This window comes from Mobula hypostoma, chromosome 25, assembly GCF_963921235.1.
Source record: "Mobula hypostoma chromosome 25, sMobHyp1.1, whole genome shotgun sequence".
Lineage (NCBI taxonomy): Eukaryota > Metazoa > Chordata > Chondrichthyes > Myliobatiformes > Myliobatidae > Mobula > Mobula hypostoma.
This window is the reverse complement of record NC_086121.1, coordinates 37,943,138-37,968,839: the sequence shown is the minus strand read 5'-3', so window position 1 is coordinate 37,968,839 and position 25,702 is coordinate 37,943,138. Positions and strand designations below refer to the sequence as shown.

Sequence of the window (25,702 nt, the reverse complement as noted above, 5' to 3'; positions counted from 1 at the left end):
TGTTAAAAAGTTACCACACAACAGCCGAAGCATTGATTTGTAGATGAACAATTGAAGTCCAATATAACTGAGGTGTGCAGGAATTGACCTGAGGTGTCAACAGTAACTGATGGAGTTACTTCAGTGGAGCTGAAGGGCCTGAGGAAAGCTTATCGCCTTCATTTCTTTTATGGGAGGTTTCAAGAACAGCTGCCAGTAAAAAGATTTCTGAGAGCTTACTTGGCAAATGATCTTGGAATTTGAATCCATAATGCTGATGATAGCTATAGGTTTTTCCTCCATAAAAAGAGACACAAAAAAGGAATTACAAATCATGTTTTAAAATGGCATCTAAAAGATTGAGGCCTGTCATGGTGTTTCATATTAAAGTATACTCTTACTGATGGCTGTGGTACCAACAGCTGAGATATTGGTTAACCTTGTACTCGAATGAAGAAGGTTACATATTGTAAATGTCCCAGGGAAAATGATCAATCAGAACAAATTTGTTTTCAGCATGAGTTCAGTAAACTCTTCCATGTTCACTGTCCCATCACCTTTAGTGTCCACTTCTTCGATCATCTCCTGTAGATCTTCATTTGAGAAGTAAACACCCGCAGACTTGCAGGCATCTTTGAGATTGTCAAAAGTGATCTTCCCATCACCGTCTGCAAGTAATCTTATTAAAGAGCCACTTAATTTTCCATAGATTGCATGCTCGAATCTGGAGCAAAAGGAAAACTGCTGGAAGATCTCAGTGGGTTGAGCAGCATCTGTAAGGAGATTCCTGATGCAGGGTTTCAGCCTGAGGCATTAGAACTTCCTTTCCTCCCACAGGTTTGGTTTGGCCCACTGAGTTCCTCCAGCATTTTCTTTGTTATATTTTTTGTTTTAGTTTTTTTCTTTAATTTTTTCTCTCTGGAACAAAACTAAGCATGAAAAACCATGAGGGACAAAGATTTGATTGGTCAGAACATTTGCTACTCATAAAACTGTTTAACTGCTAGAAGCTTGAAGCAACAAAATGGTAATTGTACCACAAAATCTGGTGTGGAGCTTCATAAAATGTTGCCAGATTACTTCACCAACTTGTTGGTATTTCCCCAGAGTTAACAGGGAGCATGCTATCTCACAGCCATCGAGAGATACAGCAAGGACACAGGCCATTCAGCCCTTTGAGTCCATGCTGGCCATCAGGTAATGTGTACTGGGCGGAACTGGCCCCAGCTGTGACCTTATTCCCTAAGACACACACTGAGCATAGCAGAAAGATGCTCCACAGCAACATCTATGCAAGCTTACAGCTTGAAAATTGAGAAAACTCTAAAATGCTGGCATGTGAATTGCAACTCCTATTAAGTATCAAATTATCCTATTTTACAACAAATAATAAACGTATTAACAACTAGCTGTTCTTCTCATAAAATATTCACATGTTAACAAGCAAGTTACATACAAAATCCAAAAGGAACTTAGCAGGTCAGACAGCATCTATGGATAGGGAATAAACGGTTAACATTTTAAGCCAAGATCAGTCATTGAGGATGAAGGGAAAGGTTGGAAATGACTGTGACAACTGTGATGTCCTTAGAGAATGGGACAGTCCAACGTAGTGCATATGTAATCTGAAAAATCAGAAACCTCATGCACTTTTTTCATGGACATTTTAATTGTGTTGTGTTCAATAATGAAAATAAATTAAAGAACAGAAACAGGTTGTTACATAAGAATTCATGAAATGCTTGGGAAGACAAGAAGGGGAGCAAATCTCCAATGCCTGGGTACAAAAACATGGATATTTGAAGGTTGAACATTCACTTCAGTTATGCACGTAACCTGTTGGCTCTTACTCTTCACCTTGAGATAATGTTAAGGTCACTTAAAGAACAAAAGGATGTTTGACTTTTTTAAAACAGAAACAGTCAGAATATTTGCAATGAAAGAGGACTAGGTATTTGGAAGAATAAAAATGACCATGGAAAATGTACAGTTCTTTCAGAGAGCTGACACAGAGGGTATGTGAAAGGACTCTTTCAGTCCTGCATTCTATGACTCTGGATACATTCTCTTGACTACAAGTAATGCATCTGAGCAAAAGATGACATCATATTTGTCAAAACCTATGCAATATTTTCATTGCTGCAGTTCTACCTCTCATCAGTTTTGTGAACACATCATTCAATTATCTACAGATAAAATCTGACTTGATGACTCACCACAATCACAGAGATCAAATCCCTGTTTAATTTCCTCAAAGACATCTCTGGCATCTCCCTGATATTCTATCACAATCTGAAAGAAATCATGAAAACTCACATTCCTGTGGGAAAACAGAAAGACAGCAAATTGAGATGTGTTTGCACTCACCAATCTCTGTGCTACTTTCTTAGTAAGGGCAAGCCACCAGGTGATAGAGCAGTGAAACAGGAAGATCCTATAAACTCTTCTCAGGCTTCCAGCTGGGTACAGGTATCCATTATAACCAATGTTTCGATGATAAAGACTGCCATCTTCATCAGGGTATTCACACCCCCATAGTCTGGTCCAGTGGTATTTATAACCCCATAGTCCATCCCTTCTGATTGGTCGGTTCTCATCCAATCAAGTTTCTGCTCTCCCACCTTGCTTATAATCAAATTCCAGTTCTTACATAGAGCGAGACTTTCGTCTTTGTTAAAATTCTCTTCCTCTAGTTTTACTTCAATGGCTTCTTTTAGCAGGCGGTCCCAAAAGCCATTAGTGTGGCACAGTAGTTTTGTGCCACTGAAGTCAATCCTATGGCCACTGCAAATGCAATGTTCTGCCACCACCGATTTCTCTGGGTAACACAAACTGATACACCTCCTGTGCTTCTTGATTCTGGTTACCACTGTGTGTCCCTTCTGACTGATACACTGCACAGCATTCACCGGGAATCCTGTTTACACCAGCCGACCCGAGTCCCAGGTCATCTCTGAACCACGTAAGCTGTGATTTGAGTTTCCTAAGGGTTTGTGGGTGGTATTAACACGGTATTTCTTCAGGATCCTGGCGTTCCTTCTAGAGACCGTGGAAATATATAGAAGACTGGCAGTAGGTACGGGTTCCTCCTTGTTGTTAGGTTTCCTGGTTTTTGCGTCAGCCTTTTTAAGGTCCCAGTCAAATCCTTTACACAAGTCCCTGACTAACATCATCTTCTGGATCCTCCCATGATGATGTCGCAGTGAGATCACCAATGCATTGATTGCACCTCCAGCAGACATCAGCATGTTCAGAAAAAGTATGGAGTCACTGAGCTAACTAGGATATAGCACACAGTCAGGCTCTTCAGACCATTGAAAAACTCCAACCACCAACCATCTGTTCACTGTAAATCTGCATTATTCCCATTTTTTACGTTCTCCACCATTTGCATCAACTCTCCTCAGATTTTACCACTCATCCACACATGGGGGGCAATTTATAGTGGCCGGTTAACCTACCAATCCAGGTGCCTTTGGATGTGGGAGGAAATCGGAACACCCGGAGGAAGTCCACATGGTTACAGGGACAACACAAGAGAAGCTGAGGAATTCTGGGAGGTAGACTGCATCACTGGGGTAATGGACAATTGACGCTGATGTTTCAGGTTAAGGCACTTTATCTGAACTGAAAATATAAGGGAGAGCCAGTATAGAAAGGTGAAAGGAAGGGGTGGAACAAGAGCTGGCTGATGATATATGGATGCAGCTGAGGAGCCGTGGCAGACATATTGAGGAAGAGAATGTGGAGATAGTAATAGAGGCTGCAAGGTGCTAGGTGGAAGCATCAAAGGGCTGAAGATGATGGAATCTGATAGGTAAGGTCACAGGGAGAACATGGAAACTTCACTCAGTTCTCCATGTGACCATACAGATTCGATCTGCCCTCCCCACTTCCCTCACTTGAGTGCAATATTAAAGCAGGGTTTCTGGAGCTGTGAGATATCTGCTCTACCAGCTATACCACTGTACTATTTAATGGAAGGATTATATATCAAATAACATACAGTATAGGTGTTCAACAAAATGAAAAGTGCAGACAAACATGCTTAACAGTTGCAGGGAAAAATAGCCAATAATCGCTACACTTACTTTTCTTTTAAATGCCCCAAATTGCTCAGCATTTTCCTCAGTTCCTCCTGGTTGACACCAAGACCAAGGATCTGTAGAGCTGCATGAACCTCAGTTGAATTAAGATACCTAGGTTAAAGTGACTGATTAAAATACATTTTTTATTGTTAAATAAATTAACACCCACAAGTTCATGTATAGCTGTTGATCTGAAAATAAATTGTTGGAAATATGTAATTCTGATGAAATGTCATCAATTATATTCTTCTCTTTTTTTGTAGATGCTGACTGACCATTGAATATTTCCTAGGATTTCTGCTTTTATTGCCAATTTCTGGCATTTGCAATCGTTTACTTATAAATGTCCAAAAATGTTTTGCTTGATTAGAATTTAACTGAAAAGTATTTTCTGGTGCATTGGAATCAAACATGAAGCATCCGTTAAATTACAAGAGACATTGTTTACAGTGAGTAAGAGCTCCCTGGGGCTTGGGATATAGCTTATCTCACATTGGAATGTAATTCCAACTAGTTATCCAGGTCCCTCTGATATTCTTCCTCAGGATTTTGGTATCAGCTAGCTAGGTAGTCTTTGACAAGCTCCTTTCCAATTCTCTGGGACCCTGCTTCCAATTTTTCTTTAAACTTACTTTGCTGGTAACATTTTTCCATAAAGGGAATTGAAATTTGTTGGGACATTGATCTGAATAACATCCGATAGTTCGTAAATTTAAGATTTTACACCACAAAACTCCTGAGAATGCCAGATTATCAGAATTTCACTATTACAATAAATACATGTGTTGCTGAGCCAAACCCAAACCCCAAGCTTCTTTGATCCACTTAACTGCTTTAATCGCATGCAGACTGACCCGATTCATTAATTGGGACCAAGGAGTATCATACAATGGAGCTGGAAGAACACAACAGGTCGGGTAGCATCTGTGGTGAGAAATGGACAGTCAATGTTTTAGTTTGAGAGCCATCTGAATTCATGATATAGGACACAGTGGCCTGATGATCATCACAGAGGCTTGGTCTAGTGGAAGGTAAGAGGAGGCGTCCAGGAGCTGCTGTCTGATTCCAGCATCTGCAGTCTCCTGTGCACCCAGGAGCATGATAACCAGGAGAAAACATTTCAGATTGATCCTGTTGAATTCTCTGATTGGTGAATTTTTCTTCACCTGTTACTCCTCAAATGTTGCCTCCCTGTTTGTCCACCTGGGATAATTCCATGTTGGTACACAGCCTGGCTACCCAACACTGGCTGTAACATGGACATCATAGTATTGGAAATTAAAACAGATAATGTTGGGAAAACTCAGCATCCACAGAAAGTGAAATAGTCAATGTTTCAGATCTGGGACTCTTCATCATTGATTCTTATTCTTAGCTCGACTAAGATGTCGTTCAACATTGTGACAATCCTTTCTGGTTTTATTTTTATGAAGTCATATAGCACAGAAAATAATTCCCCATAGCCCTACGTGTCCATGCAGCTCATTATCTCTCCATCACATTCATCTGGTTGCCAGGCTTCACAAACAGCACTCCCATGATCAGTTCAGCTGCAACCAACCAATGAAATGACCTTGATCCATTATTCTAATTGTTTGCATGCGGTCATACAAGCACAAAGTTACACAGCACAGAAATATCAACCAGCCATTCATACCAACTAGAATTCCCCTCCAGGTTCATTCCATCTGCCACTGTGTTCTAAGCCTTTTCAACCCATGTGCCTGTCCAAACATCCTTTAAAATTTGTTACTGTACCTGCCTTAACCAATTCCTATGGCAGCTTGCTCCATTTACAGTACATACCACTATTTGCAGAAAAAGTTGTCCTTCAAGCCCTTCTTAAAACTCTCCCCTCTCGTCTTAAACCTGTGCCTTCTGGTGTTTGACTCTCCAACCATGGGGAAAAACTGAGTGCATCCATCTGATTTATGCCTCTTATGATTATTATCTGCACTCCTATGATATCACCACTCAGTCTGCTATGCCCCAAGCAAAAGAGTCTATCCTGTCCAACCTCACCTTATAACTCATCCCCTCAAGTCATATCAACATCTTTGTAAATTTTGTTCTGCACTCTTTCCTACTGTATACTAGAGTGACCAAAACTGAGCACAGTACTCCAAGTGGAGCCTTGCCAGTGTCGTGTACAACCTATACATGACCTGCTAGCCTGTATAATCAATACACTCACTGAGGAAGGCCAGTGTGCCAAAAGATATCTTCGCCATTATGTTTACCTGTCACCACACTTTTAGGGAATCATATACCCAAACTTATAGGTCCCTCTGTTCTGCTACACTGATAAGACAATGCGGTGTCATCATTTGTTCTAATGATCAAAACTTTTCCATGGATGGCTTCCAGACCGTTCGGGCTGACCGGAAGTGCACTGAGAGCAGTAAGTGTAAAGGAGTTGGGGGCTTACTGTTCTGGTTAACAATGGATCGTGCAATGATGGTCATATTACAATCGAGGAACATGTTTGTAGACCGGATATTGAACTTTTTGTGTTGGACTCCGGCCATATTCCACCGAGATACAACACTGGGCGTCACGGGAGGTTGTTCCTGCCTGTGGCCATCGAACTTTGCAGCTCCTCCCATAGAGGGTCAGAGACCCTGAGCCAGTAGGCTGGTCCTGGACTTATTTCCATCTGGCATTGTTTGCATATTGTTGTTTGTTTGTTTGTGGTTTTTTGTATTGCTATATTTATGCTCTATTCTTGGTTGGTGCAGCTGTAACAAAACCCAATTTCCCTTGGGATCAATAAAGTATATCGATCTATCTATCTGTCTATCTATGTACTGTATATTCATTCTTGATTTCACCAGACATCCTGTGAATTCTGGCAAAAAAGGCCTGTGATACAAGACATGGGAGTAGAATTAGGTTATTCAGTCCATCAAGACTACTCTCCTGTTCCATCACAGCTGACTTATTATCCTTCTCAACCCTGTTCTTCTACCTTCTTCTCGGAACCTTTGACACCCTCAAGAGCCTATCAACCTCCACCTTAAGTACTCCCAATGAGTTGCCCTGTAGAGCTACACAGCTATATGTGGCAATGAATTCCACAGATTCACCACCCACAGGCTAAAGAAATGTTTCTTCATCTCTGATCCACCTCATCAAGGATGTCCCTCTATTTTGAGGCTGTTCCATCTGGTCCTAGAATTCCCCAGTGTAGGAAACATTCTCCACATCTACTCTATCTAGTTTACTCTATCTTTCAATATTGCTAGTTTTCAATGAGATCCCCATTCACCCTTCTAAGCTCCACTGAATACAGGCCCACAGCTATCAATCACTTCTCACATGTTAACATTTTCATTCCTGTGATCATTCTTGTGAACATCCTCCGGACCTACTCCAATGCCAGCATATCTCTTCTTAGATAACAGGCCCAAAACTGCTCACAATATTCCAAGTGCAGTCTGACCAATGCCTTATAAAGCCTCAGCATTACGTCCTTGTTTTTGTATTCTAGTGCTCTCAAAATAAGTGCTAACATTGCATTTGCCTTCCTTATTACTCTCTCAAACTGTAAGTTAACCATTAGGGAACCCTGCACAAGGACTCCCAAGTCTCCTTGCACCTCAGATTTTTGAATTTTCTCGCCATTTAGAAAATAGTCCAGGCCTTTATTCCTTCTACCAAAGTGCATGACAAGCACTTCCCGACACTATATTCCAGCTGTCACTTCTTTTCCCATTCTCCCAATCTGTCTAAATCCTTCTGCAGACACATTGCTTCCACAACACTACCCAACCTTCCAACAATCTTTCACATCATTCACAAAGCCATTAGTACCTTCATCTAAATCACTGACATATAACTTGAAAAGAAGCAATCCCAACACTGACCCCTGCAGAACACCACCACTCACTGGCAACCAACCAGAAAAGGACCACTTTATTCCCACTCTTTGCCTCCTGCCAGTCAGCCAATCTTGCATCCATGCAAGTATCTTTCTGGTAATACTACGGGGTCTTATCATGATAGGCAGCTTCATGTATGGCACCTTGTCAAAGGTCTTCTGAAAATCTAAATAAACAACTCCCACTGACACTCTTTTGTCTATCTTGCCTGTTACTTCCTCAATGAATTCAAACAGATTGGTCAGGCAAGATTTGCCCATAAGGAAATCATTCTGATGTTGGCCTATTTTGTCATGTTCCTCCAAGTACTCCAAAATCTCATCCTAATAAAAGACTCCCAAGATCTTTCCAACCACTGAAGTCAGGCTAACTGGCCTATAATTTCCTTCCTTCTGGTTCCCTCCCTTCTTAAAAAGTGGAGTGGAATTTGCAATTTTGAAAACCTCTAGAACCGTTCCAGAGTCTGGTGATTCTTGAGAGATCATTACTAATACCTTTACAATCTCTTTCAGAACCCAGGGGTGTAGTCCATCTGGTCAAGCTGATCTAATGACCTTCAGAATTTTCAACTTCCCAAGAAGCTGCTTCTTACTAATTGCAATTGTACTCACTTTTGCCCCTGACACCTAACTTTTCTGACATTCTGCTAGTGTCTTCCACAGTGAAGACTGAAATAAAATTCTTATTAAGGTCTTCCACCATTTCTTTGTCCCACATTACTACATATGTCATTACATGTGTCAACTTACAGTGATCCAATATCCACTCTTGTCTCTCTTTTACTCCATAAATATCTGAAAAACTTTTTGTATCCATTTTTTATACTTTGTCTAGCATACCTTCATATTTCATCTTTCCTCTGTTTATGTCTTTTTAGTTGCCTTCCATTGATTTTTTAAAAGCTTCTCAATCCTTTACCTTCCCTTTAATTTTTGTTATGTGATATGCCCTCTGTTTTGCTTTTATGCTGTCTTTGACTTCCCTTGTCAGCTACTGTTGCCTCATCCTCCGTTTAAAATACTTCTTCATCTTTGGCATGTATTTTTCCTGCAGCTTCCAAATTTCTCCCATAAATTCCAGCATTGTTGTTCTGTTAGCGTCCCCTTCCAAACAACTTTAGCCAGCTCCTCTTTCATGCCCCCGTAGTTTCCTTTACTTCATTGTAATACTGCTACATCATTTTTTAACTTCTCCTTCTCAAACTGCAGGGTGAATTTAGATTAGATTCTGAGGACACGCAGTCCTCTTTTATTGTCATTTAGTGATGTATGCATTAAGAAGTGATACAATATTCCTCCGGTGTGATATCACAGAAACACACGACAGACCAAGACAGAAAAACTAACAAAAACCGTATAATTATAACATAGTTACAACAGTGCAACAATACCACAACTTGATGAAGAACAGGCCATGATCACAGTAAAAAAGTTCAAAGTCTCTCGGAAGTCCCACATCTCACGCAGACGGGAGAAGGAAGAAAACTCTCCCTGCCATGCCCGACCACAATCCGACTCTGAGTCGTCCGAAAACTTCGAGCCTCCAATCAGCCCTCCGACACCGAGTACCAAGCATCATCTCTGCAGACTGCTTCAACCCCAGCCTTAGTTGCCAGCAGCAGGCAAAGCTGGGAATTTTGGGGCCTTCCCTCCGGAGATTCTCAATCACACAGTAGCAGCGGCAGCGAACCGAGCGTTTCAGAAGTTTTCTCGGAATGTTCCTCTGTGCTTCTCACATCTGTCTCCATCAAATCAGAATTGCGCATGGCCCCTACTAAACAAATACAATATCATTTCACTGGAGAGCTGCGTGCACTGCGTCGCGCAGCCATCTTCTCCTCCCAAATTCTATCATAATATGATCACTGTCTTCAAAGGGTTCCTTTACCTTAAACTCCCTCACCAAATCTGTATCATTACATAACACTAAATCCAGAATTTCCACCTCCCTTGTGAGCTTAACCACAAACTGCTCTAAAAAGTAGGGTGCCATGCACAATCCTGATTTGATGGAGACAGACGTGAGAGCACGGAGGAACATCTGGAGAAACTTCTGAAATGCCTTCTTCGCTGCCGCTGCTACTGTGCGATCCAGAATCTCTGGAGGAGAAGGCCCCGAGTTCTCGGCTTTGCTTGTTGCTCAGCGACTGGGGCGGGGTCAAGGGGCTGGTCGGAGGCTGGAAGTTTTCGGATGTACTCAGAGTCGGCTGTGGTCAGGTGCTTCCAATGCATTGGCAGTTGTTGGTGCCTGGAGGTTTATGGCAGAGAGAGTTTCTCCCTTCTGCTGCCTGCTATCAGGGACTATCAGGAGTTGATCGGAACTTTGAGACTTTTTTTTTACCGTGCCCATGGTCTGCTCTTTATCAAATTATGGTATTGCTTTGCACTGCTGTAACTATATGTTAGAATTATGTGGTCTTGTCAGTGTTAGTCTTTGGTTTGTCCTTTTTTTTGTGATATCACTCTGGAGGAGCATTGTATCATTTCTTAATGCACGCATTTCTAAATGACAATGAACGAGGACTGAGTGTCCTCATAATCTAAAAAAAAGCCATCTCTTGGGCATTCTATAAATTTCTTCCCTTGGGGTCCAACACCAACCTAATTTTCCCAGTCTACCTGTGTATTGAAATTCCCCATGACTATCGCAAATCTCCCTTTTGATATATCTTTTCTATTTCCAACTTTAGTTTGCAGCTCACATCCTGGCTACTGTGCAGAGGCTTGTATATGACTCCTATCAGGGTCTTTTTACACTTCCAGCTTCTTAACTCTACCCACAAGGATTCTACTTCTTCTGATACCACAGTATATCACCTCGTTCTAAGGATTTGATTTCAATTTTTACCAACAGAGCCATACACCCCCTCTGTCTACCTGTCTATCCTTTTGATACAATTTGTATCCTTGGATGTTAAGCTCCCACCTGTCCTTCTTTCAGTCAAAACTCAGTGATGCCCACAGCGTCATATCTGCCAATTTCTAACTGTGCTGCAAGATCACCTACCTTATTCTGCATACTGTGTACATTTAAATATAACACCTTTAGTCCCGTGTTCATTACCCTTTTTGATATTAGCCCCCTGTTACCTTTTAACTCATCCTACTGACTACAATTTGGCCCTGTCATCTGTCTGACCCCTCATAGTCTCACTACACACAGTTGTATACCAACTGCCCCATTCTCAGCCCTATCACTCTGGTTCCCTTCCCCTGCCAAATTAGATTAAGCCCTCACTAACAGCTCTAGCAAACCTGCCTGTAGGGATTTCAGTCTCCTTCGGGCTCAGGTGTAACCCATCCTTTTTGTACAGGTCACACCTTCCCCAGAAGAGATTCCAGTGATCCAGAAACCTGAAACCCTGCCCCCTGCACCAGTTCTTCAGCCTCACATTCATCTGCCAAATCATCCTATTCTCACCTTCACTGGCGCATGGCACAGGCAGTAATTCAAAGATTACTACCCTTAAGGTCCTGCTTTTCAGCTTTCTACCTAACTCCTTATATTCTCTCATCAGGACCACATGCCTTTTTGTAGCTATGTAATTAGTATCAACATCTACCATGACTTTCCACTGTTCACCCTCCATTTAATTGATGAGGACCTGATCGGAGACATCCCTGACCCTGGCACCTAAGAGGCAACATATCATCTGGGTGTCTCTTTCATATCCTCAGAATCTGCTGTCTGTTCCTCTAATTATCTATCACTACTAAACTGCTCTTCTCCCCCCGCCCCTTCCTTTCTGAGCCACAACAACAGACTCTGTGCCAGCGACCAGGTCACAATGACTACCCCTGGTGGGTGGCCCCCCAAAAACATCCATATTGGTATACTTATTATTGAGGGGAACTGCCAGAGAGGTACTCAGCACTCACTGCCTATTCCCTTTCCCTCTCCTAAGAGTCACCCAGGTACCTGCTTCCTGCACCCTGGGGGTGACTCCCTCCCTGTGGCTCCCAGCCATCACTTCCTCAGTCTCCTGTACGAGCCGAAGGCCACTGAGCTGCAGCTGCAGCTACTGAGTGTGGTCTCTTTGTGCAAATATACATAGTTACTGGGGAGACAGGATGTCTCCCAAAGTTCCCATATCTCACACAAGGAGCATACCATTAACTCTGGAGTCATTCACAACGCACAAGTTATGTACTAAAAGAAAAAAAATTTATGAGAAACTTAATTAGTTTCAGTGCACTAAGCCTGTTATTGCCGAAGCCTATTGAGCCAAAGCCTGACCACTCAAACAATAGCTGCTCTGTTTACACCTCACCTCTTTTTATTGGCCCCTGCTGAGTTCCTCATATCTAGTTTTGATAGCAGCCAGCCAAAAAGCCCAGAAAGCACCCAAGCTCTTGTAATACCATGTGTTTCATGGATATATAGAGTGTGTGTGTGTGTGTGTGTGTGTGTGTGTGTGTGTGTGTATATATATATATATATATATATATATATATATATATATATATATAACATTAAAGGTTAACTTTTGGAACATCCCATACTAATGAAATAGGAATTCTTATGGATGAAAACATGGTAAAAAAGTGTTTTAGGACATTGGGCAATATCAAAAAGAGTGCTCCTTGTTAGATTCAGAGGACAACCATTTGATTTCACAATTATACAGGTATATGCATCAACAACAGATGGAACAAATGAAGATATAGATAAATTCTATGAAGAGCTTGAACAAGCAAAGAATGGATGCAAATCTCAAGATATTGTTATTGTCATGGGAGATCTAAGTGCTACAGTAGGACAAGGTGCTGATGGAAATACCATAGGAAAATTTGGACTAGGGGAAAGAAATGAAAGAGGTGAGAAATGGGTAGAATGGTGCAAGATGAATAATCAGGTCATTATGAATACCTACTTTAAAAACCATCGAAGACGCTTGTGGACCTGGAAAAGTCCAGGTGATAATATTAGAAATCAAATTGACTTTATTACTATAAACCAAAGATTTAGAAACTCAGTGACTCATTGCAAAACATATCCAGGTGCAGACTGTAATAGTGACCATAACCCAGTAGTATGTCATGTAAAAGTATAACTTAAAAACTGAAGAAGCAAAAACGTGAAAAATTCCTTGACTACTTGCAATTAATTAAAGAAGAAAACTTAAGACAAAAATTTACAATTGAAGTAAGGAATAGATTTCAAAGTCTAGAAATAGAATCTGTTGAAGATGACAGCAATCATATAGAAATGAAATTTAATTCTCTAAAGGACGCCTTGGTAGAATCAACAAAGGAAAAAACACAAAGAATAAATGGATGACAGATGAAATCAAAAATCTAATGGAAGAAAGGAGATGGAAGAAAGCAAATACTATTGAATATAAGTCCTTAGATAAAATTTAAAAGCTTATGTCAAAAAGCCAAAGAGGAATGGTTAAACCAAGAATGTGAGCAAATAGAAAGAATTCCTATTACTGATCCAAAAAGGTTACATCAACAAATCAAGAATATCACTGGTAAAAAGCTCCTCAGTTCTTCGGGTGGATGTTTGAAAGCAAAGGACGGTACCATAATCATGGAAAAAGATGAGATTATGAACAGATGGACTGAGTATATTCAGGAATTGTTTGAAGACGATCGAGGCAAAAAAACAGAAATTAAGAAAAATATTGAAGATCCAAGTATTTTAAAATGTGAAGTCCGTAATGCAATGAATAAGATGAAGAAAGGAAAGGCAACAGGTCCTGATAAATTAGTAATAGATCAAATTATTGCCCTTGAAGATTATGGAATTGAAAAATTTACTGATTTAATCAATGACATTTATGAGCCTGGAATAATACCAGAAGAGATGAAAAAATCAGTATTTATCACTCTTCCTAAGAAACCTGGAGCAATAGAATGTGAATCACATAGGACCATAAGTTTAATGAGTCATATCACCAAGATACTTCTAAGAATTTTGATGACAAGAGCTAAAAGTAAGATACAAGCTGAATAGGTAAAGAAAAATGTGGTTTTGTGAAAGACAAAGGTACAAGAAACACAATGTTGATGTTAAGGATACTGTCAGAACGAGCTATTCAAGTGCAAAAAGATTTGTTTGTTTGTTTTATCAACTACACAAAAGCATTTGATAAAGTGAAGCACAATAAGTTATTTGCAATATTACAGAAAACTCTAGATCTAGATTCGAAAGACTTCCACCTAATCAGAAATCTGTACTGGGAACAAACTGCTACTGTAAGAATAGATGGAGAAATGAGTCAGTTTACGAAAATCAAGAGAGGCGTTAGACAAGGGTGTGTTTTCTCCCCTGATTTATTTAATGTGTACAGTGAAACAATATTACAAAAAATAAGAGACATCTTGGGAATCAAAGTTGGTGGTGAAAACATCAATAATTTCAGATATGCGGATGACTTTGTTAATTGCAAGTATGGAGGAAGAACTACAAAACTTAATTGATATAACTGTTGAAAAAAGTGCAAAAATGGGTCTATCTATCAATTGCAAAAAGACAGAATGTATGGTGATAACCAAAAAGAAGGAGAATCCTATCTGCAGGCTGAGAATAAATGGGGAAGACATAATACAAGTAAAGAACTTTTGCTACTTAGGAAGCTGGGTGACATCAGATGGCAGGTGTGACTTGGACATCGAAAGAAGAATAGGGATGACAAAAGACACCTCTATGAGAATGAAGAGTATACTGACCAGTACTAAACTAGGTATGACAACCTGCCTCAGAGTACTGAAATGGTACGTTTATCCAGTTATGTTATATGGCTCAGAATGTTGGACAACATCTAGTAACATGAGGAATCAAATTGTAGCAGTAGAGATGTGGTTTTTGAAGAGGATGCAAAGAATATCATGGACGAAACGAATATCTAATGAGGATGTCATGAACAGAGCAAACACAAAAAGAGAAATAATGTATGAGATCATGAAAAGGCAAAGAAACTTCATTGCACATGTGATTAGGAAAGAGGAGTTAGAATGCATGGTAATTATAGGAAAGATTGAAGGGAAGAAAGCAAGAGGAAGACAAAGACAAACGATGATGGAGACAGCTGCCAGAGCTGAACACCATTGAATTGATCCACTTGACCTGAAACAGGAGTGTGTGGGCCATGGCAGTCAAAGCTCAAACTGGGCATGGCACCTGACGATAATGATGAAAGGTTAACTTGCAGGTTGAGTCAGTGGTAAGGAAGATAAACACAATGTTAGCATTAATTTCAAGAGGATTAGAATATAAAAGCAAGAATGTAATGCTGCAGCTTTATAAGGCATTGGTCAGAACACACTTTGAGCATTGTGAGCTCTTTTGGGTCCCTTATTTAAAGAAGGATGTGTCGGCATTGCAGAGGGTTCAGAGGAGGTTCAAGAGAATTATTCCAGAAATGAAAGGGTTAACATATGAGGAGTATTTGATGGCCCTGAGCCTGTACTCACTGGAGTTTAGAAGGATGAGGAAACCTGTCAAATATTAAAAGGCCTGGGTTGAGTGAATGTTGAAAGGATGTTTCCTGTAGTCGAGGAGTCTCAGACCAGAGGGCATAGCTTAGGACATCCCTTTAGAACAGAGATAAGGAGGAATTACTTCAGCTAGAGGGTGGTGAATCTGTGGAATGCACTGTTACTGATGGCTGTGGAGGTCTCGTCATTGGGTATACTTAAAGCAGAGGTTGATAGTAAAGGCATTAAATGTTACAGGGAGAAGGCAGGAGATTCGTGTTGAGAAGGATAATAAATCAGTCATGATGGGATATCAGAGCAGTCTCACTGGACTGAATAGCCTAATTCTTATGGTCCTTTGGTCATTTTCACCAGATAATAGATTTAATGTGACACAGTGAAAATTAAACAGTGATTTATGTATAATTTATATTCTGCGTGTTATCTATACCTACATGCCTGTGATACTGTTGTGATTTTTTTCATTGTATCTGTACCTCACCATACTTGTCTACATGAAAATAAAATCATCTTTTATTTACATTTAATTAATCAATTTAGAGATACGGCACGGAACAGGCCATTGCGGCCCAAAAAACCTCACCACCCAGCAACCCGGCTATTTAACACCAGCCTAATCACAGGACAATTCACAGTGACCAATTAACCAACTAACTGATAAGATGTGAGAGAATAGGTCCAATTACATGTGACAGTGGAAAAGTGTGTATGGAACCAGAGGAGATAGCAGAGGTACTTAATGAATACTTTCTTTCAGTATTCACTACGGAAAGAACCTTGGCAATTGTAGAGATGACTTACAGCGGATTAAAAAGTTTGAGCACATAGACATTAGGAAAGAGGATGTGCTGGAGCTTTTGGAAAGCATCAAGTTGGATAAGTCTCCGGGACCGGATGAGATGAACCTCAGGCAAGATGTGGGAGGCAAGGGAGGAGATTTCTGAGCCTCTGGCAATGATCTTTGCATCATCAATGAGGACGGGAGAGTGTTCCGGAGGATTGGAGGGTTGCGGATGTTGTTCCCTTATTCAAGAAAGGGAGTAGACATAGCCCAGGAAATTATAGACCAGTGTGTCTTACTTCAGTGGTTGTAAGTTGATGAAAAAGATCTTGAGAGGCAGGATCTATGAACATTTGGAGAGGCATAATATGATTATGAATAGTCAACATGGCTTTTTTAAAGGGAGGTCGTGCCTTACGAGCCCGATTGAATTTTTTGAGGATGTGACTAAACACGTTGATGAAGGTAGAGCAGTAGATGTAGTGTATATGGATTTCAGTAAGGTATTTGATAAGGTACCCCATGCAAGGCTGAGTGAGAAAGTAAGGAGGCATGGGATCCAAGGGGACATTGCTTTGTGGATCCAGAACTGGCTTGCCCACAAAAAGCAAAGAGTGGTTGTAGACGGGTCATATTCTGCATGGAGGTCAGTGATCAGTGGTGTACCTCTGGGATCTGTTCTGGGATCCCTACTTTTTGTGATTTTTATAAATGACCTGGATGAAGAGATGGAGGGATGGGTTAGCAAATTTGCTGATGACACAAAGGTTGGGGGTGTTGTGGATAGTGTGGAGGGCTGTCAGAGATTACAGCGGGACATTGATAGGATGCAAAACTGGGCTGAGAAATGGCAGATGGATTTCAACCCAGATAAGTGTGAGGTGGTTCATTTTGGTAGGTCAAATATGATGGCAGAATATAGCATTAATGGCAAGACTCTTGGCAGTGTGGAGGATCAGAGGGATCTTGGGGTCCGAGTCCACAGGACACTCAAAGCTGCAACGCAGGTTGACTCTGTGGTTAAGAAGGCATATGGTGCATTGGCCTTCATGAATCATGGGATTGAGTTTAGGAGCTGAGAGGTAATGTTGCAGCTATATAGGACCCTGGTCAGACCCCACTTGGAGTACTGTGCTCAGTTCTGGTCACCTCACTATAGGAAGGATGTGGAAACCATAAAAAGGGTGCAGAGGAGATTTACAAGGATGTTGCCTGGATTGGAGAGCATGCCTTATGAGAATAGGTTGAGTGAACTCAGCCTTTTCTCCTTGGAGCAGCAGAGGATAAGAGGTGACCTGATAGAGGTGTACAAGATGATGATAGGCATTGATCGTGTGGATAGTCAGAGGCTTTTTCCCAGGGCTGAAATGGCTAGCACGAGAGGGCACAGTCAGGAGTAAGTTTTTTTACGCAGAGAGTGGTGAGTGCGTGGAATGGGCTGCTGGTGACAGTGGTGGAGAAGAATACGACAGAGTCTTTTAAGAAACTCCTGGATAGGTACATAGAGCTTAGAAAAATAGAGGGCTATGAGTAACCTTAGGTAATTTCTAAAGTAAGGAAATGTTCGGGACAGCATTGTGGGCCAAAGGGCCTGTATGGTGCTGTAGGTTTTCTATGTTTCTACTTTTCTAACCGTTACATCTTTGGACTGAGGGAGGAAACCAGAGCATCCATAAAAACCCCACAAAGTTCACGGAATTGAACTCTGAACTCCGGAATGCCTCGAGCTGTAAATAGTGTCACCTTAACTGCTATGCCACTGTGGCACCCCTTGAACTGAGCTAGCTGTTTACACAAAGAGCTTTAGGTGCCTGGAAATGTGAAAATGATATAAAAATGGACAAAGATATGATAACAATGGCTAAGACGCACTTAGATATCAATTAATTTGGGACAGAAATCATGGGTCATAGGGCCTGTTCCTATATTAAAAATCTGTTATCATACTCACCCCACTTTATTTGTGTCAGACTTGTTGAACACCATCCTGGGATCTCTGATGTCCTGGGGTGTTACTTCCTGCTGGATTCTGCTAGGTAACCTTCCACAAACCATTTCTTGACTCTCCTCTTTCCACTCTTGAAGAAAAGCCAGCAGCTGCAGAAGGGATTTCAGAGGTTAGGAATCCCTAATACCTTGGGCTTCATGATATAACCTACCTGTTCAGAAACTTGTATTTCCAAACATAGAAAGATTGAAAACCTACAGCTGTGCCAAACATGTCCTTACCTTAAAAATTACCTAAGGTTACCCATAGCCCTCTGTTTTTTTATGCTCCACGTACCTATCCAGGAGTCTCTTAAAAGACCCTATTGTATCTGCCTCCACCACCGCTGTCGGCAGCCCATTCCACGCACTCACCACTCTCTGCGTAAAAAAACTTACCCCTGACATCTCCTCTGTACCTACTTCCAAGCACCTTAAAACTGTGCCCTCTCATGCTTGCCATTTCAGCCCTGTTAAAAAAGCCTCCGACTATTTAGACAGTGTCTCTACTCTACCAAGCTGCCTGAAAGTCGTAAGACACCTGATGTGGATCCCTCAGCAAAGGAAAGCCGTGTTGATCACTTAACCATCACAGGTAAAATCCTCCCCCCATTGAGCACATCTACAAGGTAAGCTGTCGCAGGAAAACAGCATCCACAATCCAGGCCATGCTTTTTTCTCATTGCTGCAATCAGGAAGGAGATACAGGACTATCAGATTCCACACTACCAGGCTTAGGAACAGTTATTACCCCTCAACCATTAGGCTCTTGAACCAGAGTATACTATTTCACTCACTCCAATACTGTGCTGATTCCACAACCCGTAAAGTCACTTTCAAGGACTCTGCAACTTATGTTCTCAATATTTATTATGCATATTTTATAATATTATTTTGTCTTTTTTTTCTTTTTTTGCACAATTTTTTGTCATTTGCACAATGGTTGTTTGTCAGTCTTTGTGTTTGCAGTTCTTCATTGATTCTGTTGTGTTTCTTTGTATTTACTGTGATTACCCAAAAGAAAATGAACCTCCGGGTTATACATGGTGACATATATGTACTTCAATAATAAATTTACTTTGAATTTTCAGCTTTGCAATGAGACTCCCAGCATGTGAGTTGTCTGTGACGTAATAGGATTTCATCAGGGGGTGAGAGTCTGGAGGTGGAGGGGTGAGGAGGCAGAATAATCCCCACCCACAATAAAAACTGCAACGTGACTTTGATAGTCAGTGAAGTCTTAGCTAATCAAACACACAATGCTTTTGATACTCAGTATTCATTTTAACTTATTTATTGGGCTAGAATGAATAGAATGGGCCATTCAGCCCCTTTGTACCTGATCTGCCTTTAATACCTGACTGATCTGTTACTTCACAGCTGCTCTCTAGCTGTAATCTCATTTCTCTTGTTTCCCTTAATATCCAAAAACCTACTGACTGAAAATACTGTGTGACTGAGCTTCCACAGCCCTCTTGGGCAGAGAAATCCAAAAATTCCTTATAGCCCCTGGAGCAATAACATTGCAAAGAGGTGTGGGCACATCCTGGTACATCGCACAAACTGGTCTCTCCCCCCCCCCCCATTGATTCTGTCTGCATTCTCTGCTGGCTCAGGAAAGCAGCCAATATAATCAGGGACCCCCTCTCCTCTCAGTCATCCTCTCTTGTTCCCCTCCCATTGACGGCTGTCCATCGATTTTCATTGTTGACTGAGGCCAGGGCAAGGTTGTATGGAAGACCGGCAGTTGCCCATGCTGCAAGCCTCCCTGCTCCATGCCACCGATGTTGTCAAAGGGAAGGGCACTAGGGCCAATACAGCCTGGCACCGGTGTCATTGCAAAGCAATGTGTGGTTAAGTGCCTTACTCAAGGACACAACATGCTGCCTCAGCCAAGGCTCGAACTAGCGACCTTCAGATCATTAGACCAACGCCTTAACCACTTGGCCACGTGTCACAATTGAGAAGATACAAATGCCTAAAAGCACATACCACCAGGTTCAGGGACAGCATCTATCCCACTGTTAAAAGACCCTTGACCCTTATTTGATAAAGATGAACTCTTGATATCTTAACCAATCTCATCATGGATTTTATTTGTCTGTCTGCACTACATTTTCTTTGTAACTATATTACTATATTTTGCACTCTGTTACTAATTTCCTTTTGCCTATGTCAATGTACTTCTACAGAATGGTATATCTAGATGGCAGACAAATATTTTTCACTGTATATTGGTACCTGTGACAATAATAAACCAATTACTTGTTCTTGTTCTGGGGTACGTCACAACCATGGGACACAACATCCCTGCATCTACCCCAGTAAATATTTTCAGACCATGGCCAGAGTCAATGGTCTGAAGAGTTTGATATAATAGGCCTAGTTCTCCTTGGAACCCAAGGAGGACATGAGGAAAGAAACTATGAAGCAGCAAACTGTTGAGGTGCAGAATACACTGCTGGCTTTCAGGTTGGATTGCTATCTGCAGTAGGAGAGACAGCAAGTGGACAATGACTAGATTGTCTCAGTCCAAAGGCCTGGCTTCAGACTGCTCCTTCTCGCAACCAGCAGAGGTGGAACAATTGCTAACATCATACGGTCATGAAGTCAAAATTATGTAACAGGGGTCTTTTCATCCACTAAGTACCCATTTACCTGTACTGCATCCATAGCGTTCTATGCTTTGGAGTTTCAAGTGCACATCTCGATTTTATAAGAATACCTGTCTCCAGCATCACACCATTAGTTCCAGGTGTCAACTGCTGTCTGGGTGAATAAGTTCCTCCTCAGACCTCCTCTAAATCTCATACCTCTTGGCCTAAATCTACATCCTCTGCTTTCAGAATTCTCTGTTATGGGGACAAGCTAATCACCATTGACACCAGCTACAGTAGGCCTCAGTTAGATAACTCCTCATCCTCCTCCACTCCAAGAAAAACAAACTCACCTTATCCTTGGTAGGATGGGGTAAGAACAGACGTGTGTGAAAAGGAAGAGATGTAGTTGAGGGCACCGTTGAAGTTGGAGAAAGGGAAGGCCCTTTTGTTTGAAAAGGGAGGACATTTCCTTCTTTCTAGAATAAAAAGCCTCATCCTAAGAGCAGATGCGTCAGAGATAGAGGAATTGAGAGAAGGGGGTGGCGTTTTCAAAAGTAATCGGATGGGAAGAGATATAGTCCAGGTAGCTGTGAGAGTCCATGGGTTTATAATAGACATCAGTGGATAAGCTGTCTCCGGAGATAGACAGTGAGATCGAGAACAGGAAGGAAGGTGTCGGAAATGGACCAGGTAAATTTGAAGGCGGGGTGGATGTTACAAGTACAGAGCAAGGGTGGACCCAAATGCAGGACACAAACACATTTTGTAGGGTTAAATAAATTGAGTTTATTACTCATTACAAGCAGAGCAAAGTGGAAGCGGAAATAGGCGTAAAGGACAAGGACTCAGGCTGGGACTCAGAGTCTGGGCTAGGACTCGGAGCCAGGACTTAATACTTGAAATCTCAGAGCTTGGACTTGGTACATGGACCCTGGAGCTTGGACTTGATACTTGAAAACCCCAGAGCCAGGACTTGATACTTGAAACCTCGGAGCTTGGACTTGGAACTCAGACACAGGACATAAAACACTGAGACGGGAATCCTTCTTAGATACAGGACGGAGTCGGGACTCTTCTTGTCACAGTGTCAGGACCCTTCCAGGGTACAGGGCCGGGACCCCTTTCAGACACAGGACATTGATACGGAGACCACACAACGATGGACAGTACTATAACTGGGCACAAGTATGCTCCAAGCAGCGGCGAGCTCTTGACTCACCCCGACGTGTTAACTTTGACTGACCTGCTCTGGCAAGGGAAGGCAGCTTGCTGGCACTTGCTTCGGGAGGAGACTAGGCTTGCTCCAGCAAGAAACTTAGTTGGCTCCGGCCAGATGACATTGGCTCGCAGTACCTTCGGTGACTTCGTTAACGCTCTCAAGCCGAATGGCTGAAAGCTGGAGACTTATAAACTGTCAGTTCAGTCGAGAGTAAATTGCCTTTAATCACCAAGCCCGAGGGACATGGGAAAACAGGGTATTAAAGGGAAACAAGGAGTCAACGATCCCGACCGTGACGCAAACAAAGGAAGCTTAGAGGGAACCCAATCCGGACCATGACAGTGGAAGTTGGAAGCAAAGTGGATGAAGTTGACAAATTCAACATGCGTGCAGGAAGCAGCACCAATGCAGTTGTTGATGTAGCGTAGGAAACATGTGGGACAGTCACCAGTGTCAGGAAAAGTGTGGGACGATCACCTGTGCGGGAGAAGTGTGGCACTCTGGTGGGGCTCCTACCCCCTTTCCTTTCTATCATGGCCTTCTGCCTCTTTCACCTATTTACTTCCCAGCTCTTTACTTCATCCCTCCCACTCTTGGTTTTACCTATCACCTTGTGTTTCTCTTTCCCCTCCCCCACCTTTCAAATCTACTCCTCAGCATTTTCTCTCCAGTCCTGCTGAAGGATCTCATCCCGAAATGCCGACTGTATTTTTTTCCATAGATGCTGCCTGGCCTGCTGAGATCCTCCCGCATTTTGTGTGTGTGTTTCTCAGATTTCCAGCATCTGCGGATTTTCTCTTGTTCAGCCTTATCCAATTTCTCGTCATTGAAATGCTCCATGCAAGGCAACATCCAAATGAATCTCAGAAAGGACTTCATAGAGTTCCATTCAGCACACTTAGTAACCTGTTTAGGAAACTTAGTAATCGGGTTAAGGGGAGATTTTCATATCCTTTTATAATCCCCCATTAATTTTCCCTATGATGTATTGTTCACACACTCCTATCAACTCCCCCCAGATATTTAACACCAACCTACACAACAGAGGCAATTTATAGTGACCAATTAGCCTACTAATTCACATGCATTTGGGATGTGGAAGGAAACCTGCACAGTATCTTCGGATACTGTACCATCTAACTCCTATCCAGTGTGAAAATGAAAAATGAAACAGTAGATGTTGTATTTCTAGAATAAAAGCAGAAAATGTTGGAAATACTCAACTGCTTAGACAGCTGCTGTGGGAAGAGAAACAGAGTTAATATTTCAATCGGGGCCCTTTGTCAGTGCTGACAAGGTGATATGAGAAGCCTGTAGCTTATCAAGTTCCTTTTGCTTCCTGCTGCACCCACAACATGCTGGTGGAACTCAGCAGGTCAGGCAGTCTAGGTTTCAAACGTCAACTGTTTATTTCACGCCACAGATACAGCCTGACCTACTGAGTGTTTACAGCATTTTCTGTTTTTATTTTTGAGGCCCTACATTTCACGCCCCCCCCCCCCCCACTTCACTGTCTTTTTCCTGTTTTAGGTACAGAATCCAGGAATGTGCCTCGGCAATTCCACCATTTTTGTAGAAGTCACCGAGGAAACAAAGGGGGAGGACAGCAGAAGGAAGACGTTCCCCTTTGCTTAATGATTACTTTTCGGTATTGGTGCGACACCTTCAACAAATAAGATGGAAAGCATCAGTAAACACACAAGATTCTGGAAATTCAAAGCAACACACACAAAATGCTGGAGGAACTCAGCAGGTCAGGCAGCATCCACAGAAATGAAAAAAAAAGTCGACGTTTCAAACTGGGACTTTCTTCAGGACAGCAATAGACTGGTTAGGGAAATGACAGTGATTAAGTCAGCTCTGTGAACCTGAGGGGCAGAGATAGGGTCAATGCACACAGTCTTTTTATCAGGGAAAGGGAGTCAAAAAAACTAGAGTGCAGGGATAGTTTTAGGACAAGAGGGGAGAATTTAAATGGGACCTTAACGACATCACCATCATGCAGAAGGTGGTGAGAGATGAAATGAGCTGCCAGAAGAAGTGGTTGAGAGAAGTACGATAACAACATTTAAAACATAATTGGGCAGATATACCGAGAGGATATGCCAGAGAGATTTGGGCCAAAACTGGGGCAAATGTGACAAGCATAGCTGGGTATCTTGGTCAGCATGAAGAAGTTGGGCCAAAGGACCTGTTTCTATTTTGTTTCTATTCTGTTTCTCTGTGACTCTAACACAATGAGGATCATGAACAACCTTACCTTCTCCCCCAGAGGAACAGGACAAGGCACATCGGCTGAGTTACTGGAGTCAAGAGGACATCTGTAACTTCCTGAAATACCTTGAGGCTCTTTTCTAGTAACTGATTTCTTCTCTTTCTTCACAATCTTTCTTTTCTTTGAAGGCATTTCTCAGTTTCACATAAAACCATAAGGAGCCTACTCAGGGCAACTTGTGATGCTTGGAGGAAACACTTTAAAACTTAGTTACTATTGGCAACCAAAGTCAACAAACTTGGCTGCTCCTGTAGGCAGTGTGGTCTGTCAGCAGAGGGTGCTGCTTGAACTGGAACCAGCTCTCTGCCAGCTAGCACGTGAGGAGATTGAAAAAGCAGCCTCTTTGTTCACTGAATTAAATAGGCAATTTTAGCTCTCTTAAACTTAGTTTGATTAATATTGTGTCATTTTAGCTCTCTTAAACTTAGTTTGATTAATATTGTGTCATTGAAAGATCTGCACCTTGTCATTGAAAGACCTGCACCTTGTCCATGCTCCGAATCCTGGCTCCGAGGTCCGTGCTCCGAGTCCTAGCCCAGACTCTGAGTCCCAGCCTAGTCCAGGGCCTGAGTAGGTTATATCATGAAGCCCAAGGCATTAGGGATTCCTAACCTCTGAAATTCCTTCTGCAGCTGCTGGCTTTTCTTCAAGAGTGGGAAGAAGAGAGTCAAGAAATGGTTTGTGGAAGGTTACCTAGCAGAATCCAGCAGGAATTAACACCCCAGGACATCAGAGATCTCAGGATGGTGTTCAACAAGTCTGACACAAATAAAGTGGGGTGAGTATGATAACAGATTTTTAATATAGGAACAGGCCCTATGACCCATGATTTCTGTCCCAAATTAATTGATATCTAAGTGCGTCTTAGCCATTGTTATCATATCTTTGTCCATTTTTATATCATTTTCCTGTTACCTGTTGTGGTTTTTGTTTGATGTTTCTCTTCACTACATTTTCTCTGTAACTTTCGCACATCATTCTGCATTGTTATTGTTTTACTTTATTCTACATCAATGTACTGTGTAATGATTTGATCTGTATGAACAACATGTAAGACAAGGTTAACATAATATCTTAGTACATATGACGATAGTGCACCAATACTAATCCAATTCCAAAGGAACAGAAGAGACTGCTGATGCTTGAATTTGGAACAAAAAAGAAAATGCTGGAAGAACCTAGTTGGTTAAGCAGCATCTGTGGAGATAAAAATGCATGTCAACATTGCGGGTCAGTACCATATAGCAAGGTCAGATCTTGACTCAAAGTGTTGACTTGCTCTTTTTCCTCTACAGATGCTACTTAGCCTGTATTTTGATAAGTGGGGATTTGGGTGATACCTTGCTGCACTGACTATTAAGGGAAGTACCCAAAAATGCTTTAACATGTAACCTGGAAATAAAGGCCTTGATTTTAAAGGTTGTTTGTTCCATTTGCTACTTGACTCA

At 41.7% G+C, this 25,702-nt stretch overlaps 1 protein-coding gene across 1 annotated transcript; it reads right to left on the bottom strand.

Moving 5' to 3' along the window:
• Positions 1 to 474: 474 nt before the first annotated feature.
• Positions 475 to 24,386, bottom strand: LOC134337859 (uncharacterized). The gene is made up of 5 exons (XM_063033171.1): positions 24,240 to 24,386; positions 18,126 to 18,271; positions 4,071 to 4,178; positions 2,196 to 2,299; positions 475 to 647 (listed from the first exon to the last, which is right to left on the bottom strand). The coding sequence occupies exons 1-5, from the start codon at positions 24,384 to 24,386 to the stop codon at positions 475 to 477; spliced, it is 678 nt and encodes a 225-aa protein (XP_062889241.1).
• Positions 24,387 to 25,702: the final 1,316 nt, after the last annotated feature.